The 18,186-nt window shown below is 40.9% G+C and overlaps 2 protein-coding genes across 2 annotated transcripts in view; both read left to right on the top strand.

Annotated features, from left to right (window-relative positions):
* Positions 1-9,845, top strand: part of plekhg3 (pleckstrin homology and RhoGEF domain containing G3) — a 45,646-nt gene extending 35,801 nt beyond the window's left edge. The window contains exons 10-19 of the mRNA XM_067241883.1: positions 253-345; positions 728-814; positions 900-933; positions 1,273-1,374; positions 1,816-1,848; positions 2,722-2,732; positions 3,350-3,733; positions 5,112-5,204; positions 5,821-7,417; positions 7,585-9,845. Of these exons, the coding sequence (XP_067097984.1) occupies positions 253-345; positions 728-814; positions 900-933; positions 1,273-1,374; positions 1,816-1,848; positions 2,722-2,732; positions 3,350-3,733; positions 5,112-5,204; positions 5,821-7,417; positions 7,585-8,525 (3,375 nt within the window). The 3' untranslated portion in view covers positions 8,526-9,845. The remainder of the gene's footprint in view (positions 1-252; positions 346-727; positions 815-899; positions 934-1,272; positions 1,375-1,815; positions 1,849-2,721; positions 2,733-3,349; positions 3,734-5,111; positions 5,205-5,820; positions 7,418-7,584) is intronic.
* Positions 9,846-11,117: 1,272 nt separating this feature from the next.
* On the top strand, positions 11,118-17,650 carry LOC136947987 (neuroglobin-like). Its single transcript, XM_067242231.1, has 5 exons — positions 11,118-11,284; positions 12,919-13,026; positions 14,688-14,808; positions 15,087-15,167; positions 17,486-17,650. The coding sequence occupies exons 1-5, from the start codon at positions 11,118-11,120 to the stop codon at positions 17,606-17,608; spliced, it is 600 nt and encodes a 199-aa protein (XP_067098332.1). The 3' UTR covers positions 17,609-17,650.
* Positions 17,651-18,186: the final 536 nt, after the last annotated feature.

Here is an 18,186-nt window from a genome sequence, read left to right as displayed (position 1 = left end):
GATGTTTGAAGGGATGTTGACGCTAATCTATGTCTCAGTGGTCTCCACATGCTGTCATTATATAGATTTTTTGTGCTCATTGTCGTAAGAATAGCCAAAAAATTAGATTGTAACTGCTGTTGATCCTTTGATGACTTGTAGAAGAGAGGGTGAGGAATGTTCTCTACCATGGAGAAAGGAATCTTTGATCTTGTTTGGCTTTCTTTCCTTGTACCTTTTTATCTTCTAATCTGTCCCCCTCTCTGGTTCAAGTGCTCCACGCTCATGTTGATTGAGAGTGCCAAGGACTCCCTTTGCTTCAGCGTCACCCACTACAAACATCCCAAACAGCCTCACACAGTTCAGGTGAGACCTTGCAGTCCAGATAAGCCACATAGTTCTTTACCGAATTGGTTATAGAAAGCTGGCTGTATAACTACAAATGAGTTTATCTGTATTCGAGTTGGCTGTTAAAATGACATTGAGGAAAAATGGCCGCCATTCACTATAGTCTGTGCTGACTACCTGAGACGCGCTGAACCTTTAAATAATACAGCTGTCTGGTTTAAAGTCGCTGTCTGGAATTCATCAAAACAAACTTTTCCAGACTCAACAAGAAGATCCATTATATTCATAACACGTTTGCCTCCTGTTTTCTGCTGCAAATGAATTCCCCAAAAGAATACTGATTGGTTCACCTACAACCTCTAATCCTCCTTTCTGCTACATTGTCTGATTTCCCCCTCAGGCTAAGACTGTGGACGAGAGGAAATTATGGGCCCATCACATCAAGAGGATCATTTTAGAGAACCACCATGCCATCATTCCTCAGAAGGTGCACAAGTTTTACCTCTCAGATTCAAAAAGGGACCTTTTCTGAGCTTGAACATTTACAGGTGTTCTTATCTCTTCTGTTCCAGGCGAAAGAGGCCATTTTGGAAATGGACTCCATATGTAAGTATTAGCAGCAATAAATACATATTTGTTACACCCCAGAGCTACAATATCAGTCAGACATTTGGTACCAATCAATGTCAGATTTAGTTTATGTTGGTTGAAAGTGAGTATTAGGTTGATAAATAGAAACCATCTAGAAGCAAAATGAATTACTGGATGTCTCAACAGTAGCTATTTGCCTTAGGAATTATTCTTTAAAATTGATCAATCTTGTCTTACACATCATGTCATTGATGTTAACTTATGAATGACCCTTATGGGACAAGGTCTCCTGTACTAGAGGTTTTATTCAGGTGTTTGTTGGTCAGTTACCTTATGATGTGCCTGTGTCGACAGACCCATCAAAGTACCGTTACAGCCCAGAGAGAATGAAGAAGGCCATGTCCTACCAATCAGATGAGTTTCCCAAAGAAGGTCGCCCAGGGCGACGGCAATCAGGTAAACGTTCCTCGCTATTTAAATCATTCAACTATGTCCAAACCTAACCACTGTTACTGACGGCTTGGAGACGATTTAGTATGAAAACCTTTCTCAACTTTAAACAGCATGTGGTCTCATGCAGTATGGTGGAGAGAAATCATCCGAGGCCTTAGTGATATTTCGACCTTTCACCTTAATCCACTTTATTCTCTCCCATCATTCTGTGTCAGCGGGCAACATTGGATGTGAATTTGTACAATGTGTACTTGCAAGAGAACTGGAACAGTGTCACGTCTACTGTAGATTACAAGTGACACATTTTAAGTGGTCCCAAAAGATGTGTATGTTTCCATGGTTATTGTAGAATTCCCCTCCACCTTGCAGAAGAGGGGGCATCTCAATGACCATCCAGGCCCTTTGGAATAATAATGTTAATTCTAATGTGTTTATCTCCTCTAGAACCAACCAAACAAATCCTTAAGAACACCAAGGGTAAGAAGGTCCTTTTTACATTCCCGTGATACATTTCAGAATGTTGTATTATCCTGTAATTATACTATTCTTATGCTATCACAAAAAGCCAGATCTATTAAAGCAGAAAGAGTACAGGAAATACTGTAACATTGGTCACTTACGGCTACGACGGATCCATGGTACACATACGTCACAGCAGGGAGTTGTTTTCAGTGTCGTTAGTGAAGAAAAACATTTAAGAGCTACTATATACAGTACCTCCCATCACACTGATGCTAGAATCTCAGTCTACAATGAGGGACCACCACACGGCATGGGCTTCAAAGGGACTATGGGCAGCAAGCAGCAGGAAAGGCCCTTGTGTTCTGAGATCAAAGGCCATCTCCACCTACTTCTCTCTCTCTCTCTCACTGAAAAAAAAAAAAAAAAAAGCCCTTTAGTCGCTGCATCAAGTGTCGCTCTAGCTCTCTTTTCTGGCCGTCAAATGCAGTCTTGACTGCTGACCTGGGCTGGACTGCCGCTGACCATTGTCTCTTTTGTTAGATTCCGTCAACCTTCGCTGTGAAACATCACTGATGTTGTTTAGATGCGAAAGGGAACTACAGTATGATACAAGTTCTCAGGCCATGGTTTTTGGTTCTGTCAGCCATCCATTTTTGTAGGAAAAGAGGAATATAAATAGATTTTTTCTGTCTGTCATTTTCTGTCTTTAGATCGAACTCGATTTCATCTTTTGTTTTAATCACAGAAAGATATCCTCATTTTGGGTATAGACTTAGTAGTTCAGTGATTGAAAAGCTTGCCCTTTGTCCCGTTCTCATTTAACATCTTTAATAATTTTGTACTTCTCTTGCTTGTTTTTTTTCCCTATAATCTGCATGGATCTGACAGCCATCCTGAAGGTAAGCCTCAAGTCATTAGTTTAAATTGATACTAGAATGTTCTCCATCATGCTGTTCTTATCTTTGCTCTTGAGGCTCAATGAATGGTAATTGAGGTTAATAATGTTGGATGATTTACTACTCCATGATGGGTGACATTAGAGAGGGGGCCTAGAGCCATCATTTCCCAGATGCAAAGATGGTATTTTGACGTTCAGTGGTTTAACATGAAGGAAGTTATTTTCCTCCAGCTGATGATAATTCACTTCACATAGGGGTTAGAGACTTGTTTTTGCACATATTCTGTAGGAACTTTCTCCAAAAGGTGTTGGACTTCAGTGGTCCTTTTGACCAGAGCTATATTCAATTCCATCACTATACTATATCTTACAATGCCCATGTCTAATAGAACTGTAAACTCTGTGTTACACACCACTGCTTTTGATGAATACAAGCTACCGTATTCATAATTGTCGGCACCTTCCACTTTTTGCCGGTTCTCGGTCAAGGCCCCAGAGTAACTGGTACATCTTCTCCAATTTTAAGTTATTGGTGTGTTGTTTTGCCAAGATATCCGAGTTTTATATATATATATATATATATATATATATATATATAAACACTCTGTGTGACTACAGCACGCAGATAGTGAGGGGGCTTTACCAGACGAGGCACGTTCCATTCAATCTGCTGCTAGTATCAGCACCTTGGGCTCAAGCCTCGGTGAGTCTGAGGTCGAAAAGCCTAGTCTGGAAGAGGATGAAGAAGAAGAAGAAGAAGAAGAGCAAAATGACGTAGGCGGGAGGAAGAACTCTTTGGAGAGAGTCAGCCCCATTGACGGCGAGGAGCCCAGAGCAGGGCCCCAGTCCTATCAGGGCAGGTTGACCCTGGGGGAGGAAAGTGACTCGGACGATATACTCATGGAGGATGACCAGGTAGCCGACTTTGCCAGTTCCATGCTGGCCGCCATCTCCTGCTGGCACTATAGAGCGAGGGCTTTGCTTTCCATGGGGGTCACAACGGTGAGGCTCTCAGCCACCATTGGGTTTCCTTCTTCCTGTTTTCATAGAGCTCCAGTCCTCACCTTGGCCAATGGCCCATCAAGCATCAGCTTCCCATGTTATAACCCACTAATGCCCTGGATAACCATGTGCCATTGCTACAGTATTCTCATCCAATGACAACTGACTTGTGAATGATGCTCTGACAAAGCATGGACTTTGCTTATTTAGTTCTGCTCAATATAGATGCATGCGCTTCAAAACTGGGAGGATCGCTTCACTAATACTGTACGTGGCTGTGCAACAGTATGTGCATGTTTAAGTGACTGTCAATGCCTCAAAAGGAAGGGAATGGAAATATACATGTTTTGAGTATTATTCAAATAAACATGTTAAGGATTTCAAGCTTAACCTAGTGAAATTCAATAACAAGGTTTACATTTAACTAATTGAAGATGGTACAATTTCTGTAAGACAATGATGTAGTACAAAATTGGATGGTCTTACATACACTGTGCTTTATAAATTACTGACAAATCAATATTCAGCATGTCATGTCTTGTCCAACTAGACATTGGTCTATTCCCATATATTGCATTAAAGTCTATATAACGTTCTTTAAATAAAGGTAATGTTTGCTTTCATGTTAACAGTATTTATATAAAATGCACATTAGTTTGTTGACATTACTGATTTGCATGTTTGCTGAGATTGACAAAGCAATATTGTGGGCATGGAGCGGGATGTTTATAATGATGTGTGCTATTAGACATGATAATACAACGAGGCTGTACAATTATTTATAATTTGCCCCCCAATTCTCAGTGTTAAAGGCAGGATCGGTAAGTTTTGCGTTATTACATATCACACTGATTTCATTTTACTATCAAACCTTTCGATTTATTGATTGCAATCAAGATGTGAAGTTTTTCAGACAATATGACAAAATGTGCATCTCAACATTATAACCGACCCTGCCTTTAAATTGAGTGATGGATTATTCATGCAATGCAGAAAATACAAATTACTAAATGGGAGCCCTAGGACTTTCTTTAAAATAAATGGTTCCATACTATTTTACAGACTTTATCGGAGTGTGGTATATTGTAAACTGTATATATACAGCTCTGTAAAAAATTGAGACCACTGCACCTTTTCCTTTCAAAAAGGTTGAAGGACAATTGAGTGAGGAACAGAAGGATAACATTTAAGAGGCAACTGCAAAATGTACCCTTCTGTTCTTCACTCAAAATTGTCCTTCTCAACTTTTTTCTTTTTTGAAATAAAAGGAAAAGGTGCTGTGGTCTCTTAATGTTTTCCAGAGCTGTACACTTTAATATAATCAAAAGTACTGTAGGATAACTCAGATGCTGACAATGTAATATTTTTCTCTCTGAAGGATGAGGAGGGATGTGATGTTATTGAAGAAAACCAGTGTAGCAGAGAAAACATATCTGGTCAGGACAGGTGTGGGAAAGACACTGTGCATCAGGTAAAGTAGTATTTACAATGCTATAGACTATCCTTTCTGCATCTATCACAACATTTTTTTGTAGGGATGGAGTCAAACTCAAGCTCTGCTGTTTGTTTCCCTTCATCCATATGTCTCAAGTTGTCTTGAGGGAATATATGATCACCACCGCGACTATCCAGAATTCTTGTTGCTAGTGACACATTTCAGCCATCTGTTCTTGACAGTGGTCTATTCTGAAAATATAGATATGTAGCCTGTCCAGATACCTCCCACTTACTTTGAAATCCACATTCTTGTATATGATACTCCTACAGTTGGATATTTATAGGTATTTTATTTTTATACTCCCTGACTCCATGATCCCTCATTGTTTATTTTATTGGAGGTGTAGCCGCTAGATGGAGACGTTCATAATTCATGTTTGGAAAAATGCATCTTGCTAGGATTTGCAGCGTAGCTATTGAAAATTATAAGGGAAGGGCAAACTGCATTCACAAATCAAATCGAAAGGATAATGAAATTGTTATATAAATACATTGTTTATCAAATTGTTTGATTAGAGTGTATGATACATGGTACTCGCATTGTGCCTGCCGTTTTGACCATGTTTTCATACTAATTTTGTCTGCTTCAGACTCCCTCAGACGAGATGTCCCAGAGCAAGGCCTCTGGTTTTGAGACTGATGAAAGGCTTGAACCAGCTCCCTCTTTACATTCAGAGAATGCTCAGTCTAGCACTCCCAACGTCTCTAGCTCTCCTCCTGGGACGGCTGAAGCACCTGAGCCTGTAGAACACGAGGTGAACACCATGGAGGGACAGATCTTAGCCTCCCCAGACTCCGATGGGAGGACGTTGAGCAGTGGAGAATCTACAGACGAAGAGGAGGAAGAGGCGGCGGCAGCAGCAAAGGAGAGCGAAGTCAGCAGCATCCTGCCATCTTCTGTCCTGGATAAAGCCAGCGCAATCGCTGAGCACTTCAACAACAGCACCAAGCGAGGCAGCGTGGTCACAGATGATGTCCGCTCTCTTGGCTGCCCCTCGCCACGCTTGCCCAGTAGGACTGGAAGCACCATTAGTCTTGGCGGTGAGCCCACTGAAAGGCCACACAGAATCAACAGCACTTGCTCTGAGCCACAAGAAAACTTTGGAAACGATCTAACGATGCTCTCACCGAGGGACGACAGCCTGTTTGAAACGGACAGAGGTATCCACAGAAGGAGGAACTCGACCCTTTCCAAGCAGGATCAACTGCTTCTTGGCAAAATCAAGAATTATTATGAGCATGCGGAGCACCAGGATGCTGGCTTCAGTCTGAAACGCAGAGAGAGTCTGACCTACATCCCTACTGGCCTCGTCAGGAGTTCTGTCAGCAGATTCAACAGCATCCCGACAGATGACACGTCTGCAGCAGAAAAGAGTGACAACCAAGACAGTAGCTCCGCCCCAATCACTTTCTCCGTTTTGGAATATGCCACTACAGACCCGGACTCATCAACCGCAGAGAACTGGAACCGCATGGTTTCTAGTGCGTCCTTTGACAGTCTGGAGCTTGAGAGATGTAAAGGACTGGAGGCTTCGGGTTCAGATGCCGACTTGCACAGCCTGAAGATCAGATCTCACAGCTTGCAGGACAAGCCCATTCAGGATGAGGATTTCCGTCCCTCCTCGGAGATGATCAAGGTTTGGCAAAATATGGAGAGAGAGGTCACTAGATCTCACGGGGAGGCTCGAACCCATGTGAAACCAAAAGAGGTCCAAAAAAGCACCAGGGGAGCCAGTCCAACTCTCTGTAGAAGGAGCCAAAGTCCCATCAGGAACTCTTTGGGAACAGAGAATGCAGAGTCCCTCGCAATCTCGGAAGAGTCTGACCTGAGCACCATCACAGAAGAGTCTATGAGCCCTTCACCTGTCAAGCCCAGGGGAATGGGGGTTGGTCGTACAGTGAATCTGATGGAGGCCCTAAAACCCTTGCATGATGAAAGAAGAGTTCTCAGGGCACCTGTTCCCAGAGTCATCCAGCTTAGGGCAGAAACAGAGGGCTCTCCTGTAGGTGAGGAGCCTCAATCAGAAGACGATTTGGCCAAAAACAAAGTGTTAAATCTGGCCCGTCAGTACAGCCAACGCCTCAAGACTACCAAACCAATGGTCAGGCAACGAAGCCAAGAAATGCTGCAGTGCAAGAAGAACTTGCTTAGCGTGTTGGAGGAAAACCCAGAAAAGGAGAGCACAGGTATCTACTTGTCTACTTCAGTATCTGTTGTGTATCACGTGCCATTTACTAGTAACCATGTTGCCCAATCACTTGCATTAATAAGCTACGATCTATTTCGTTACAATCCTGTTCATGTTACAAGGTGTTCTTTATGTTAACAGTACATGGTGTTTTTGGTTTCACAGGTAAACCAAACTTGATGCTGTCCCTGGCCCCATGTTATCAAGTACCTCCAAAAGATGTAAGCCCTTTGGAGCAGGCCCGGTCTCCAAGCCCATCTCACACCCCAAGTTCTTTGGGTAGTCCACGTGTCCTGTCTCCCAGCCGAATACGATCAAAGAGCCCACTAAGCCCTCAGCCGATTGAGGCCTTCAACTGGCCTGATGTGCGAGAGCTTCGCTCCAAGTACGTTAGCGACCAGTCTCAACTGCCACCTGTGGGACGAAGCCGGTCAGTACCTGAAAAGATGCTAGACTGTGGCGCAAGGCGACGTTCAAGTTGCTATTCAAGCTTTTATGCTTCCGGTGGGCCCGCTGAGGTTCAGTCTTACAGGTCTCACCCCAGCATGGACCCTGGCCCTGGAGACGGGTGCACAAGGCTTCATCGGGCTGGTTCCCTTGACCACAGATTGAATGGGCTTCATATGAGCAAAATGGTGAATCTTCAGGAAAATATCTCTAATGGAGATTATTATGTATCTGCACGGGATACTCTGCCCACTGACCCCAACCATAAGGTTATTGTCGTGGAAAGGGTTCCAGAAGAGTCTGAAACAAGTTCCTTAGAACCTGTGGAGATGGCTCTTCATACCAAGAATGAGGAAGTTGATGACAGTTATGTCCAGATCCGTTCTCCAACCACTAGAGAGAAGATTTCCATCATGGCTGTCATTGACCGCTGCAGAGCCTATCAGGAGTCAGATGAATATCGACAAAGGGAGGAAGGGGGGGCTAAAGAAGATTCAGCCAGTTTGAGTGGGAAGGGCAAAGAGCATGATAAGGGTCCTCTCTCGAATGAGCAACTTCAGAACACGCATAAAACTGTTTCACACTCTGCCAAAAAGACAGATGCGAGTCAGCAGAGCATGGTGAAAAACTTGCGAGAGAAATTTCTCAACCTGAGGTGAGCAGTACAAGAGAACATTTTAATGTCACTTCTTACTTGATTTCCCTTTTCTTTCATGAAAAACATTGTTAAAGCAAATGTTGCTTGTCAACCACTGTTGTTCCTTGGCCCGGAAGCCATATTCTGTATTTTAACAAGCATAAACTGTACATCTTAAGATACTTTTTTTTTTCTCTTTCTTTTTTTTAAACAAAACCAAAAAATTCAGTTGTAATGTGTCAAGATTCTAGTTTCCAAATATTTTCTAACTGTTGTGATCCTATGATCACATGTGTTTGCTGAAGAAAGATGCTTATATTGTATTTGGTGAATATTTTGGCCAGTCTGCAAATAAATAGTTTAATTGTGTCTAAATTGTGTGCTGTCAAGTTCTGAGACAGTAGAAATTACTTTTGTGGACACATGGTGTAGAGTATTGTAAAATATGTGTAAATATTTATGTTCAGTGCTCAAACATTCCTTTTAGATTAAAGCACCTTTTAGTAGGTTGTGATTCAATACAGTATATCAATTATATTGCACAATTGGACAGGATACAAAACGTTTTGTGGCAACATGAAATTAAACCATTCATCTAACCTTGATGCACTGGATAAAACAAGATTGTCTGTACTTGTAAAGAAAACCTAGAGATTTGGTCTGAGCACACCTATGTATTTACCATTTTAGAAACCACATTTTTTTGAATCACTATGAATGATTATATTGTTCAAACTGCCTGAGGGTTTCTTGGATCTAAAACACAAGTATATATTGCCACAAACTGGCTGCCACCAGATGTAGCTCTTAGTAGAACCCTTACAATTGACTGCACTATACTTTTACTGCACATGGACTGACCACTAAAAATACTCATTGGATTATTGGGTCTGAAAAATATTCAATTTGTAAATGAATCCCCATAGTTTAGACCTAGTAGCAAAAATCACAGATGGTGATCACTATTCATAATAATCATCATGGTTTGTATGACATACATAATAGAAAATGTACAGTGTTGCTCCTCCCAAGTCTCTTGATGCTTGTGTAATTGATTAAATGGCTAATAATGTTGATGTTACACAGACTCACGAGACCCTTGCCAAGGGAGCTATGCTTTCACAAGCGACCATCTACTGCTACTGTCATTACTATTAGGATCTATCCTCACATATACCCTGTTCATTTACCTCTTATTTATTAAGCTGATGTAAATTTCACATACATCCATTGTCTGTCTTTCTATATCTGTTGAGCTGTGTCTCTTCAGGCTTGCTGTACGTATGTTTACGTTGCCCAGAATGGGCATACATTCCATATTAAAAACAAGACATAGTGCTAACTGGTCCAAATGTGTCATTTTCTTTCTCTGTGTATATCAATTAAAACCCAATTCCACTGTTATTTTTAGAAGGTCATGCAACAGTAAGTTTGATAAGTCTATAAAGTGTCCATGACAAAAAAAGAAATATGTCTCTTAAAACATGACCAGTAACAGCACACGTTGATTATATTTATTACCTGATTTACAAAGCTGCTTTTTTGAGCAATTGAGGAACACTGCAGCCTACCATTGCTCAATAGATTGTAAACAGTTGCTTTTAAGAGGGAATTTCAGATGCACTACAAACATCACTAATGGCTCTCTTGATGCATGTGAGAGAACCTTTTTTTCAAAATGGGTAAAAAGGGAGAGTGCCACAACAATGTGGCAATGCACTTGTTCAGCATTGAACACCAATTAAGCTTGCAAATGTAGGAAGAACATCATGAGCATAATGTTTTTCATGGAAGCCTGGTGAATGGATTTTTTTATTTTACAGTTGTCACTAAACTGGCAGACCAATGATGCTGGCTTTCTACGAGTGGATATGGTGATTCGGTGTGCTTGCCGTTTCAAACAAGATTATTTTGACGTCAAACTATACACTTCCATCCATGAAGATGCATGCAAATTGGCTTGTATGTAATCATTAACTCAGTCAGAGGCATAATGGAATTGTTAACAGGAAATATTTGACTAATTTGGACCAGTACAGTATGTGAAAATAGTAAATGTAATGACATTGGTTTTTGGTGATACAGTGAATACAAGATAATAAAACTGTTAAAAGCGTTTCTGATAAAACAATTGTGATCTGGATAAAGTGCTACATTAGCACTGGAAAATAAATCAATAGACTCCCATCTAACAGGAAAGTGCGCGAGGAAATTGTTTTTTCCACTGTCATGTGGATCCATGTCCTACACAAGTCAGTTCACATGATCACATCGGATAATTAATGATTATTAAAACTGATTCTGGAGATGCCCATTCATTTCATCATTGTCTATCACATTATTTATGTTGCTTAAGTCGATGGGTGGGGGGTTAATATTCGGATCACTCCCATTAAAATGAGTTGACACCTACACTCCCTCCCATCGCGCAAGACTTTCCTGATTGTTTGTGCGCTCTGACAACACGACGTGTAGTCGTTCCTCCACCTATGGTCTTCATACGCAGGTGTATGTTTTCAGAAATGAAGACTCTCACGACTCAAGTCGAAACGAATTAAAAAACAATGGTCTCTATTACTGTAGCTTTTTAGGTTGTTTTTCCCTCGCGGACAGCATGGGCTGCGCAATATCAGGATTCGGTTTAGTGCCAAAGCAAGTCGGAGAAGTAAAGGAAGAGGTACCCATTGTACATTTAAGTGAGAAACACAGAGAGATGATAACGGATACCTGGAGAGTCATCCAAGAAGATATCGCCAAAGTTGGAATAATAATGTTTGTCAGGTGAGTGCATTTTGTAAGTCATTTAGTGTCTAAAAGACTAGTTTAAACCCTTCTGCAGGAATCTATGCTACTACAGCATTCTCACCATGATTAAAAATGTATTTAAAACAAACCAATGAACGTTGAAATAATAAGTCATAAAACAACCCCACCGTCTGCTGACTACTTGAGTCTTGTAGCTATAATTATCCAAACGTGAAATAATTCACCTTTTGCTACCTTACAGTCGAATTATATATTTTTTTAAGCATAAGCACAGAAAAGCATTTTAAGCACAGAAAAACACACACAACTAGATGGGTGTCTATAACAGCACCTTGTGTTAGGCTTTGTAGACTTTGGGTTTATCAACACAGCAAAATAGATATAATTGAAAAAAAAGTGAATACTGACTATAATTTTGAGCCAGGGTAGAAACGATAGATAAGGGATGCTGAAGGGATGCTACAGTCTTTGTTGGGATTGAGGTTAGGGCTCTACGTTTCCCAGTGTCCCAAAGCACTCAGCTCTCGTAAGGCTGTGGGTTTTCGGATTGGGAAGCCTGTTGCCTTTCAACATTTCAATTTGAACTTTGTGGAAGGGCAGCATTGCATCCTCATATATTTTCTATCAGAAAAAGTCCCCTAGTCTCTGTTTACGAAAATAATATCCCCATAACATTACGCTGCCACCACAATGCTTCACAGTAGGGATGGCATTCTTCGAACTCAAAAGGCCAAAACCATTCTGCAAAGGCCATGAAACAACATGGGGAATGTCCTGAAATGGTCCAATCAGAGCTAAAACGTCCATAGCATGGCTTCAAGTGGACCTTGAGGACCAGGCTTGAACACCCCTGTTCTATGGTATTCACATCGTTTTGTGAATGTTCATAGCATTTATGTAGGTATCAAATTATTTGTTCAGTCAAGCCATTTATACATGCTGTCCTGTATACAGTGTGTCACAAAAGGTTTTTAGTAAAACCTATAAGAATGAACCCCGGGAGCCCAACTTCAACTTGGACAAACTATTGGGGGTGCCTGTATTTTGTGAAGATTGAATACATGAAGAACAATAATAAATCGCCTCATCGTCCTCTGAACATTTCCCTCATCTATTCCTTTGAATGGCCAACCACATCTGCACTAGGTGTTAACTAGGCAAGAAAGTTAGTATTCAGACTCCTAGCAGGGCATTGTGTGGCATGACCTTTGTCGTATGCACTATCAGTTGGAGTTGGAGAGCAATTAATGACCTCCTGGAGAGAAAGAGATATAACTGTCCAAATGATATCCTCAACAAAGGATTGTGATATTCTGCAGTTTAGTCCCTAACACTGCTACAGACTCTAATCACAAATCCATATTTATGGCATGAAGACTAAAATATAGTCCAAAATAATTTTGCATTTAGTCTTTTGGAGATAGTTGTTTTTTGTAAAACTGATAGATCTGCTCAAGCCACCTTTATGTTCCTCTAAGATAGGACTTATGTTATCTGCTGAAGTAATGTTTTGAGAACCAGACCAAAAATACACATACAAAAGGGTGTAGTGTAGAGGGAAAGAAATGTCATATTACAGTTAAAATGTTTGTGAATCTATTAATCTCGACCTCGAGAGCTCATGAAGTGTCCTGTTGCCTTGGCAACAGGTTGTTTGAGACTCATCCAGAATGCAAAGACGTTTTCTTCCTGTTCCGAGACGTGGAGGACCTGGAGAGGCTGAGGACCAGCAGGGAGCTGCGAGCCCATGGCCTACGGTCAGTAACACTCGTCACATCCACGTCACTCTTCTCTCCTCCGGCCCCTGCCACTCCTGCCGTTGTCTCACCCTTCATAACCACCCTTGTCCGTCCTCAGACGAGCACCTAGAACATCTCTGCACCTCGTAAAGTCTTGAGCACAGCCCTGCTGCGAAAACCATTTATTTTACGTCTCCTTGAGGCCACAATGACTGACTAAAAAAAATATTTTGTAATTAAATCTGAATTAAAGTACAGTATACTCCTGTAAAATGGCAAACCAGTTATTAGTAGTATTATTATTGAATCAATTTGGAGTTAAAGAATGGTGCCAAGAGAAGTGATGCTGACTTCCCTGATGCAACTGTGCTACTATCCAAAATGCCCCTTCCGTTACAACAAATCAAACTGGCTAAGTGTTCCGTGATACAGGAAGTTGACAGTGGTCTATGCAGGCAGTAGCCTTCAACCATTGGTTCATGCTTGATCTCACACCGTGGCCTTCCAGTGCAGTTGTTCAGTTAATACTGCCTAGTCTTGGAGATGTGTGTGTGGACACTGGCCTAGCTCTATGCTGCCTTGCCAGAAAGACGACACTTAAGCAGAATGCCTACGTCCCCCACAGAGACCCACTCCACATGGGTCTTTGAAAGGCCATAACTCTAACAGAAACATCAAACGGGTAACACAGATAGCAATAGCGTTAGCTAATTAGAGATCTCTTTGTGGCCCTTGAGTCAGACCTGACATGAAAGCTACACTTTGCTGTTATGAATTATTTAAAAGAAGCTGACCAATTTAGTGTAAAAGTAATCTTTTTCAAAAGAAAGCCACAATGGATATCCAAGTTCTGGCTAGTATAAAATGGCAATACATTAACATATTTACAGTTACTGTTCATTAAAATAAAATGAAGAAAAAGTGTATATTCAAATAGGCACAACAGTATTCAAATGCATTCTTAACATGTAGAGTACATTTGTAAATATTACTGGATCCTATGTCTTCGGCTACAGATCATTCTCATCCTAGTTTGGGAGCAGTTAATCTTGCTACTCTTACTCCTTTATAAACTACACACCAGCTAGAACACTGCGATCATCAAATGCAGGCCTATTAGAGGTCACCAGAAGCAGTCATAAGAAGATTGGTGATTCGGCCTTTGTCAATTACGCCCCAAAATATGGAACAAATTACCCATAAATATTAGGGAAGCAAACACTCTAGACATTTTTAAAAGACAGCTTAAAACCTACCTTTTTACCGAAGCATTTAAGTAATTTTATCTCAAAAGGGTTTTCCTACTTTTAAAGTTGTTTTCTCTCTTGAACAGAGATCTTATTGGGATTTTTATTTTTGTTTGAATTGTTTATCACTTGTATTATTGTTTTTATTGATTTTATGTAAAGCACCTTGAGCTACAATTCTTGTATGAAATGTGCTATCTAAATAAAGTCTTACTTACTTACTTACTTTCCATGGACAAAGACAACTGTTCAGACTGTGGTCAAGTAAATGTGTATAGCACTGTCAAGGATGTTATGGTACCATGATGCAGCCAATGACACACCAAACCTCTAAATAACAAAATGTGTACAATGATCGTGATCAATAGATTTGGCACTGGTCTGCCATTGTGTGCCACTATTATCTAATAAGGTTCTCTACATTTCTTGAAGGATAATGTCTTTCATTGAGAAAAGTGTGGCTAGACTTAACCAGATGGAACGACTAGACCAGCTGATCTTGGACCTGGGCAAGAGTCACTATCGCTACAATGCCCCACCCAAGTACTACTCGGTAAGGTCCACAGCCACTAGAACATCTGCGCTTCCATGGCTATTGACAGATATCCTCCAGGGTTTGTACAACAGAGCCCCTGGCACAAGGACAAACGTTGGATTATGGTGGCTTTAAGGTTCTCCACCCCTTGTATTAGTGAGGGGTAACATAATGGAAAATACTATATTAGTCTGTGATGTTTGGCTATGAGATCATGCAGAGTCTGAATGGCTTGCTGTTCATTGAACACTCCTAACCTTTCAGGACCCTAATTATGTCCTCTGGGTTTGTTCCAGTATGTGGGGGCTGAGTTCATAAGAGCCGTCCAGCCAATCCTGAAGGATAACTGGACCCCACAGGTGGAGGAAGCTTGGAAGGTAAACAGTGCATGGGAACACTTCACTTTCAGCTAGCAGCCATGCCTTCATTATGCACACATTTGCCAATACTGTCATTTGATTGGCGGCATCATGTGTTTGCCAAAACTCAAAGTTTACACAACGACTTAGTTTATTTGTACAGAGATCAAAATATTTGTTCCTAGGGTTATGACACTTATGATGCTTATATGGAGAATATGTGGTCTATTTCTGCCTGCTAGTCATTAAGGGGAGATCAAGTGAACTGCAAACAAAATAACATCTCAAATTAATTTAATCTTGCATCAAGGCCATATTACAAATTGTGAACTCTTCAGAATTGCACTTGATGAATATCCATGATTCTGTTGATGCAATGTACGAAGATGTCAGCGAACAACATGCAAGACACTTATGAGATTACAGTGTCCTCTAGTGGAGGTACCATATTAACACTTCCTCCACTGGTACCCCAGGTGTTAATAATGTACTCTTTTCATTGTTTCAGTAATTGTATTGCTGAACACAAAGGGGCCTGAATCAATGCCCACTTCTCACATATATTAATGACAGATGCAGCATGAGACCAAATTACAAACATGACCCTTTCACAACACCAGGGGCCTCATGTATAAACATTGCGTACGCACAAAAAGCTTGCGTACGCTGGTTTTCACGCACACTTTGTGATGTATCAAGATTTACCTGACGTGAGAATGTGCGGGCCGTCACGGAAAGTTTTGAGCAGACGAGAATGTGCGGACCGTCCGCAAAGTCTTGTCTGGCTCTGTAACGTGGCAAATTCTAACGGAAAAGTGCCGAAACTCACCAAACATTACAAAATAAAGTTTCCACTACTACGTTTATGACGTTGACTATTCAAAAAATTAAATTTCTTCTTAATTTCTGCCATGGTCCGGTTCTCTGAACCCACATCATTTATGGCCCTATAATAATAATAATGATTTTATTTGTAATGCACTTTACATTTAGCTAAATCTCAAAGTGCTACAGGTTAAAAACAAGAAAGGGCGCAAATAGTGACAGTTTTCCACTCCGCCCACTTTCTTTTGTCACTAATACCTGATGACAGGCCGAAAAACAGGACACATTTTCTTGCCTCCACCTCTGTTGTCAAAACCTCGATCTCAGTCACCGTATTTCTTCGAATAAACGCTGCAGCGTTTATTAAATAACGTTCATTTTTGGTGCGGCGTTTATTCGAGGGCGGCATTTATTCGAAGAAATACGGTAATTCAGACAAAGAAATGACCTCAGGAGCGCATTTATAGTCCATCTGCATATTCATTTATGGGAAGAGGCAAGGCGGGGTCAGTGGCTCGTTCACGTGCGGGCAATCTCACGTTGATTGTGATTTATAAAGGAAAGGTGCGCAGGACCTGGCATACGACCGGTTTTATACATGTGAATATTTCTGTGCATAGGTACTTTTCGAGTTTTGGCCGTACGCCATCTTCTGGTATGAAAGCTGTAGACTACTGTTCATAACAAAACGCTTTTGTTTTCCAATTGTATCTCGACTCGGTGTATCGTCTGGCACAGTTGACGCCACTCGCAGTTTTTTTATTGGTGATCCACCGGCCACCAAATAATGTGGTTTTCGGGCCTCCACCATTAGGCTAACAGTGTCTGAGAACTTTCGCTTTTTTGGTCGCCGTGATTCACCGTGATGAACAATCACATGCCAGGGTCATGAGATACTAGATTAGCATTCATGAGGTGCTTTGCATTGACCAGTTATGGATACAAATGGGCGTGTTCAGGGCGGGGTAAAATGCTGATTCACGTACACACACTTGTGGGTAATCTGTGATTTATAAAGGGAACATTGCGTGTGCGTACGCACGGTTTTATAAATCGGATTTCTTTTGTGCGTACGCCATTTTAGGCGTTTTTTGGTAAGAATTCTACGCAGTTTTATAAATGAGACCCCAGGGCCTTAAGAGTTAAGGAAATACTTCAGTATTTTGAATGAGCCATCAAAATATTTGCACAGGCTATTCTGTCAAAGTGCATTATAACAGCACCCCATGTTTGGCTCCCATTCAATTCTCTACAGCATATACAACAATGGCTATCCACTGTGAAAACAAGCCATGTACCATATGGTTGCAAACCTAATCAATATATAGTACATTACCAGTATTGAATTGGCTAGTGAAATGAAAGGTGGGGGTGTACTGTACTATACTCAGCAAAAATGACCTTGGTCGTATCAATCTATGCAGTCTATATGAGTACTGTATAACGTTTTATTGGACTTTCTGCTGAAGGCATGTCTTTAATACATTTGTAAACTCCCTTGGCTCTCTCAGACATTATTCCTGTACATTACCACCATCATGAAGCAAGGGTACCTAGAGGAGGAACAGAACCAGAAAAATGCCATGGGCAACACCAACCGAGAGAGACCGGAGAAGAGGCTTAACCTCATCTAGGACCGCTGAAGGTGAACTACTGTACTGTACATCCAATAGGGACTTGCATCTACAATATCACTTAACACGTATTGTTAAAATAGTTGATTAAACATTCACTACATTGCAGTGTCCAGTACAATACACGTGTCCAGTTACATATATACACAGTTTTGTATGTTGTCTTTTTGTACCCATTTTATGCTTCTGGAATTGTAACAGCCTGTGTTAGATTATGAACTACTTAGGTTTAGGCTTATTTGTACTCATATGGGTAAATGTCACTCATCTGTCGTTTTTTTAATTTTATTTAAAATGTTAAATCCTACTGTAAAATGATGGACAATGTACAATTGTATACATAGTTGGCCCAATTATTTTCACAGTGAATTATAATCATTACTGTAATCCGATTTTATCTTGATTGTGGAGGTTTCTTTTCGGTGGTTCTAAAGTACTAATAAATACAAAAATACATTCTCAGAGTAATTTAGCGTGGGCTAGTAATCAGAAGGTTGCTGGTTCGATTCCCGGATGTGCAAAATGACGTTGTGTCCTTGGGCAAAGAACTTCACCCTACTTGCCTCGGGAGAATGGCC

The sequence above is a fragment of the Osmerus mordax genome, chromosome 8 (assembly GCF_038355195.1).
Source record: "Osmerus mordax isolate fOsmMor3 chromosome 8, fOsmMor3.pri, whole genome shotgun sequence".
NCBI classification, from domain to species: Eukaryota; Metazoa; Chordata; class Actinopteri; order Osmeriformes; family Osmeridae; genus Osmerus; species Osmerus mordax.
Note: the sequence above shows the minus strand (reverse complement) of the source record. Positions and strands in the feature narration are given on the sequence as shown.

Coding starts and splice junctions, on each gene's coding strand:
- LOC136947987 (XM_067242231.1), top strand. CDS start 11,118: ATGGGCTGCGCAATATCAGGATTCGGTTTAGTGCCAAAGCAAGTCGGA. Junction 13,027..14,687: donor CTGCGAGCCCATGGCCTACG/GTCAGTAACACT, acceptor CATTTCTTGAAG/GATAATGTCTTTCATTGAGA. Junction 15,168..17,485: donor AGGTGGAGGAAGCTTGGAAG/GTAAACAGTGCA, acceptor TGGCTCTCTCAG/ACATTATTCCTGTACATTAC.